This window comes from Musa acuminata, chromosome BXJ1-11, assembly GCF_036884655.1.
Source record: "Musa acuminata AAA Group cultivar baxijiao chromosome BXJ1-11, Cavendish_Baxijiao_AAA, whole genome shotgun sequence".
NCBI classification, from domain to species: Eukaryota; Viridiplantae; Streptophyta; class Magnoliopsida; order Zingiberales; family Musaceae; genus Musa; species Musa acuminata.
Window position 1 is genome coordinate 25712004 of NC_088337.1, and position 6935 is coordinate 25718938.

The 6935-nt window shown below is 48.2% G+C and overlaps 2 protein-coding genes across 2 annotated transcripts; one reads left to right on the plus strand and one right to left on the minus strand.

The window, feature by feature from the left end:
• Positions 1-325: 325 nt before the first annotated feature.
• LOC135597371 (COBRA-like protein 7) lies at positions 326-3007 on the plus strand. The gene has a single exon (XM_065090225.1). It carries the CDS (start codon positions 558-560, stop codon positions 2586-2588), a length of 2031 nt encoding a protein of 676 aa, XP_064946297.1. The 5' UTR covers positions 326-557; the 3' UTR covers positions 2589-3007.
• Positions 3008-3567: 560 nt separating this feature from the next.
• Positions 3568-6495, minus strand: LOC135597372 (cysteine synthase). Its single transcript, XM_065090226.1, has 10 exons — positions 6157-6495; positions 5972-6081; positions 5849-5906; positions 5471-5734; positions 5271-5408; positions 5130-5181; positions 4950-5029; positions 4748-4807; positions 4537-4617; positions 3568-3960 (listed from the first exon to the last, which is right to left on the minus strand). The coding sequence occupies exons 1-10, from the start codon at positions 6193-6195 to the stop codon at positions 3868-3870; spliced, it is 975 nt and encodes a 324-aa protein (XP_064946298.1). The 5' UTR covers positions 6196-6495; the 3' UTR covers positions 3568-3867.
• Positions 6496-6935: the final 440 nt, after the last annotated feature.

Below are 6935 nucleotides of genomic sequence, written 5' to 3' on the forward strand. Positions count from 1 at the left end.
ATGTTTCTTCGAAGCTTAAAGTGGTGTTCAGATTGGAAGATAAGTTCTGCTGTTCATCTGACCATAAAATCCTAAAATATCAATTAATTTTAATGAATTTGATTGTATATAATATTGAATCCAATGATTAACCATGGATCCAAAATGTTAATAAAAGAGACGGAGGATTCAGATGAATTCCAAAATTGAATGCAAAATCAAAAGAAATCACGTATCTTATCAGGCTTAGTTTTGCCCTTTTGCCGTCCCCGTTTCCAAATCCTTCTACCCGTTCCTATGCCTGCCTGCTGCTCTTCTCTTTCCATTTATATTAATACTAGATCTGGTTGGCAAAAGAGCCCCCGTTCCACAAAGCCATCCCCACCACCTACAGCTGTCTCCGCCCTTCCGCTTTCCTTCTGCCTTCCGACTCTCACAGCCTTCTTCTTCCTTTCTTCCCTCTCTCTCTCCTGCCTCGTTCATCTCTTTCTCCCTTGCAGAGAAGTTTAGATACAGGAGTGCAGGTGCGTGTGTGACTCGAAGTGGCCGTAGTAGGAAAAGAAAGAGAGGTGTGACAGATGGGTTGGTGTTCTCGTCTCTCTTTTGCGCTTCTTCTGGTTGTGATCTCGCTTTCCGTGGGCGGCTCCCGGTCGCAAAGAACTCCGGCGGCGGGGGCCGCGACGCCCCCGGCTCCGGCTTCCGTACCGGTCCCGTCCCCAGCCCCCGCGCCCTCGCCGGATTCCTTCTGCAACGGCATCTATCTCTCCTACGTCCTCGAGCGCCGGGAGAAGATCCACCCATTCACCTCCGACCCGGCGGACCAGCCCTACGCCTTCAGTGCCACCGCCACTGTCCTCAACCACGGCGCCGCCGACCTCCTCTCATGGACCCTCCTCATCCCCTTCCGCCACCGCGAGCTGATCGTCTCCGTTGGCGGAGGCGTCCTCACCAACGGCTCCGTCTTCCCCTACAACACCACCCTTGACGCCAAGGCCACCGGCTTCTCCGGCTATCCTAACACCGACCTGAAGACCGCAATCGAGACTGCCAACGATCGGTCGCAGATCGAGGCCAAGATAACCCTCGTCGGTACCCTCTTCGGCTCGCCGCCCCCCGCCGTGCCGCTCCCGCAGTTCCTCGCTCTCGACGACCCCTCCTACAGCTGCCCGCGGCCCACCGCCTACAACGATTCGAACCTCGTTGACACCTGCTGCGTCCCCGATCCCGACTACGTCCCCGAAGTAACCAACGCCACCGGCTTCCTCCCGCGCCGCTCCGGAGACCTCACCATCTTCTACGACGTGCTCCAGTCCTACGGCAGCAGCTACCTCGCCCTCGTCACCCTCGAGAACCACAGCCCCCTCGGTCGCCTCGATCACTGGCAGCTCTCCTGGGAGTGGGCGCGCGGCGAGTTCATCTCCTCCATGAAAGGCGCCTACCCCTCCGTCGTCGACTCCTCCGACTGCATCTTCGGCAAGCAGGGCCAGTACTACCAGAGCCTGGACTTCTCCAAGGTGCTCAGCTGCAAGCGCAACCCTACCATCGTCGACCTCACCCCGTGGCGCTACAACGACACCGACCTTGGCCGCATCCCCCATTGCTGCCGCAATGGCACCATCCTGCCGCCGGAGATGGACCCGGATCAGGCCGTCTCCGCCTTCCAGATCCAGGTGTACAAGATGCCTCCCGACCTTAACCGCTCCGTCCTCTTTCCCCCGATCAACTGGAACATCTCCGGCACCCTCAACCCGGACTTCCAGTGCGGCCAGCCCATCCGCGTCAGCCCCACCGCCTTCCCCGATCCGAGCGGTCTCTCTTCGGACAGCCTCGCGCTCGCCAGCTGGCAGGTGGTCTGCAACATCTCTCGCCCCAAGGGCGCCAGCCCCAAGTGCTGCGTCTCGTTCTCCGCCTTCTACAACGACTCTGTCATCCCCTGCAAGACCTGCGCCTGCGGCTGCCCCGCCAGCAACCGTGGCCGGACCTGCAACGCCAAGGCGCAGGCGATGCTCCTTCCGCCGGAGGCCCTCCTCGTGCCGTTCGACAACCGGACCGCCAAGGCCGTCGCCTGGGCGGACATCAAGCACTACAGCGTTCCTTCCCCGCTGCCCTGCGGCGACAACTGTGGCGTGAGCATCAACTGGCACGTTCTCACCAACTACGACAAGGGGTGGAGCGCCCGGGTGACGCTGTTCAACTGGCGCGAGGACCAGTTCGCCGACTGGTTCCTGGCCGTGAAGATGGACACGGCCTATCGGGGATACGAACAGATGTACTCATTCAACGGGACGGCCATGGGGGACAACACGATCTTCATGCAGGGCCTCCCTGGGCTGAACTACCTCAACGGGGAAGTGAACGGCACGAACCCAGACACCGATCCCAGGGTGCCCGGAAAGCAGCAGTCCGTGATCTCGTTCACAAAGACGAAGACGCCCGGGATCGATATCATCGGGGGTGGTGGCTACCCCTCGAAAGTGTACTTCAACGGGGAGGAATGCTCGATACCAGATCTGATTCCTGCGAATTGGGCGTCGAGGAGCGGTGGAGTTGGTGTACTGAGACTGGCCCTGCTCCTGTTTGCTTCGGCTCTCATGCTCTGGGGGCTGTAGCTTGGGGACCTGCCGATGCCCATTCTTTGGTTCTTTCAGTAAAATATGAACGACGGCATCGCACCAAACTGCGTGTTTGGTGCTTTTGAGTCAAGAGGATTGTCATCAACAGGCATCGATACAAACCTATACAAGAGCTGGAGTTTTGTTCACAGTGATGTTTCTCCTTAGCTAACCAAGAAGAGTAGATTAAGCTTCTGCAGATTCATTCATGTATGCTACTACTCTTCTGATTATGTTATCTTCCTTCGTTAAAATGAAGTATGGATCTTCAGTGTAATTTGTATGTAATTTGTATTTTCATTATGTAGCTTTATTAGATGGCGTGTGATGAATTGGCTGATATTAGCCGGGTGTTAAGGAAATATGAAGAAAGATTTTACCGGAAAGTATAAAAGATGATCATTTTTTTTTCTTCTTGTCATTGATGCAAACGTGAGATCATGCTAACCACTTGTAATATCTTGAGCTCGAATGATAGTTTCTTTATGCATTTAACATGATGAGTGGGAGCCATGATTCTAAGATCTAATACGATAGAAGCGAGCAACAACATGCCATGGCAGAGCTAAAAAGAATTGCGAAGTAACAAAATGTATAGTGTGGTAGAATTAAGATTTATACTGATATTTTCTACTGAGGATTGATGCTAGCTAGTGCTTATTTATGTGTAGACGAAGACTACTTAATCTTTTTGAGCTAATGGCGATCGAACATGGGCTCCAGCAAGCTTTGCGTTCTAACATTACAAAGCTTATTAAGAAAACTCAAATGTATTTTTGATCGGCTTATCTCATTTTTTGGATTTTCATATTTGTATCATCTGATTTACCATGATCAAATTATCGGACCAATAAATATTGGGTATGCATTACAAATTCTTGGCATAATAACTCCAACTATTATGCACCAAATTTGAAATCGACATGCAAACATTTGTTCTACAGCACTGACACTTTTGAGGAGTAACGAAGGAACCTAAAACCAGAAGAACAATACCATTGAATGAATGTCTTGGTAGGATTCAAACGTGCCTTGCAAATCCAACTAGTTAAAGGGAATCTGCAGTTTATTTGATGCATCTAAATCAACTTCAGGCTGGCACACTACTCGGTCCCGCCTGAGAATTGATAGCTGAAATGGTTGTAGTATGAGACGAAGGACATGAACAATGAGATAGCAAGTTTTTCAATCCAAGAAAGCCATCATTGCCACACTCGGCAATCAAACACTTATTCGTGCGAAGATTTTACTTCCCAACATAAAGAAAACATAATTCTCAGGGCTCCACAACCATGCATTCAGCTTCTTTTTTGATCGATTGGAAAAGCACAGAGGAAAGATAACGCTCTCCGAAACTTGGGAAGACAACCTGCACCAGCAGCGATGGTTAATCAGCAACTTGAATCCTCATGATCGAAGACGACGATGAAATTTTAAGTCTCATAAATTTGAAGGAATCAAGAGAAAAAAAACAAAAGTTGAGAAATCTAAGATATTAGTGAGATGGAAAGGAACTGCAACAAATGGCAATCCAATGTTAAAATTGCACATGCTTATCGACCGAAAGATGGATATGATGTGCCGAAAGATGGATACAATGTTAAAATGGCAATCCAATGTTAAACTTGCATTTGCTGTGGAACAAGTGGCCAATACATTTATTAGGATCATATTACCTTTTTTCTTTTTACCACAGTGAAATAAATTGAGACAAAGTTGCGGAAACAATGAAATGAATTCTAAAAGCACTAAAAGGAAATGCATCAAAGCTGCAATCACTAAACTTCTGATTCAAATACTCCCAGAAGCGAAGAAAATTGAGAAATTGCTATTCGTCATGCGGATACAGATCGTTTAAATGAATTAAAGCGCAAGACTTATTTTCTTGTATATGGTGAAACAAGAACAAAGAACACACAAAGAGAGGAAAGAATTCGACACTCACAACAATCAGCTTCCCCTCATTCTCTGGTCTCTGTGCAAGCTTAACAGCAGCAACAGCAGCAGCCCCAGAAGAGATTCCAACCTACAATGAGCACACAATGAGAGTCAAATTTGCATTGAAAAGGTTGACCAAACAAAGAAGCATCACACAGAATTCATGTTCATAGCAGAACAAGTATTGACATAAACACCAACCATTTGGCAAGACTCACCAGCAGCCCTTCTTTGAGAGCAAGAAGCTTTGCTGTCTCAATGGCCTCATCACTTGAAACCTAATCAATCACACAAGTAGATGATCACAAATTAGAACTGTCTTTTAACAAGTGATCATAGTGAGTCATCAACCAGCCTGACTAATATAACTTAACTATCTGAGAAAATCTAAAAAAAGAAAGAAAAAAAAAATAGGCTTACTTGTATAACTTCATCAATCAGATGCACATCTAGCACATCAGGAATAAAGCCAGCTCCAAGTCCCTGAATTTTATGTGGTCCTGTGCCACAAATCCAGTTCTTATCAGACACAAATGGATCAAAGTTTCAGCAGGTTACCAAGAAAGTACAAAAGAACAAACAAGAGAATAAATAAATCACCAGGTTTCCCTCCACATAAAACCGCGCTCTCAACTGGTTCTACACCATATAGCTGGAACAATGAAGAACACAACATACCAATCCAAAATTAGTGAACTCTTAGTGGCCTGTGGTCATGAACCTGTTGATACTGCAACTGACCTTGATATCAGGATTTTTCTCTTTGAGATACCTCCCAGCTCCAGTGATCGTACCCCCAGTTCCGATACCAGACACCAGAGCATCAATCTTACCGCCTGTTCCTTTCCATATCTCAGGTCCAGTTGTCTCGTAATGAATCTGCAAGAGCATGAAATGTGCATCAATGTCAGCCTACATGGGCAGAATCTGTAGAAGAATACCTTCGGGTTTGCTGGATTCTCAAACTGTTGGAGGATGTAAGAATTTGGTGTCTTGGCGGCCAACTCTTCTGCCTTCTTGACAGCTCCCTTCATGCCCGAGCTGGGATCAGTGAGGACTAACTCGGCACCAAAAGCTTTGAGAATGATCCTCCTCTCGAGGCTCATGGAGGCTGGCATGGTTAGCACAAGCTTGTAGCCCTTGGCAGCCGCCATGAATGCCAGCCCTATTCCGGTGTTTCCACTGGTAGGTTCAATCAGGATGCTCTGACAAAGACAACCATGGAAAGCAAATGACAGAAGGTATATTGTGTTAGCTTTTGTCTCAATCTCTCGGCAGGTTAGATGACAAAGGCAATGATGTCTCAGATTGATTCTAACCTTGCCGGGTTGGATAACCCCACGCTCCTCTGCATCAGATATCATACTATACCCAATTCTGCGCGAAAAGATTGCCGGTTACAGGAAACGAGATAATCACAAAGACGATGAGCTTGTTAATACCTGTCCTTGACACTGGAGCAGGGCTCCATGCTCTCCAATTTGGCAGCAACGCGAGCCACGCAGCCATCGGTGACTTTGTTGAGGTAGACCAACGGAGTCTTGCCGATCAACTATGCGTTCCGATGCGATTCATCAAATCAACACCCAACAACAAGAGAAGGCAGGAAGAGAATCCCAGAGCTTACTTCGGTGACGTCCTTCGCGATGCCTCCAGCTTCGCCCATCGCTCGAATCAGATCAACAAGCACCCAAATTTCTACAAGACGAGGAGAAGCCGAGAAGGGGAACCGCGACAGGAGAGGCGGAGATTGGGATGGATAAGAGCCGCCTCCGCCTGTCCCTTTTAATGGCAGGGAATCCCTATGTATGATGATGCCACTTCTATGCGACAGATACGTGGGCCGTAACCCGACGCCGAGTCAGCTACGTGTGCTCCCACAGCGAACGCCGTTCCCGCTTTGTCGTCGGCGGAAGCAGGCGTTTTCCTCACGCCGAGTCAGCTACGTGTGCTCCCACAGCGAACGCTGTTCCCGCTTCGTCCTCGATGGAAGCAGGCGTTTGCGTGCAGCCGGCGGGAAATAGCGCGGGTCAATGTCAACGGGTTGACCAAATATCCGCTGCGCTGGGATGTATGGGAACGCATTTTTTCCTTGTGGCGACAATATATATTATTGGGAGACAACAGCTGTCTTTTGGCATCATCATTCACAATGTTATTACCGGCGGGCACAACTTTTTGAGTCAGACTAAAAATCAACACTTCTATTTCTCTTTAGATTTCACTTGTAATAAATACATTGTAGCAAATTAAACATGCATTAATGTATATATTTGATCTCATCATTCGTCCAATTGATACAGACTCAAGGTTGATGAGATAATATGTTGATCGTTTGTCCGACAAAGAAAGGAACGAGTCGATTTTAGTATCAGAAAAATCATCCATGTGAGAGATTTTTATGAT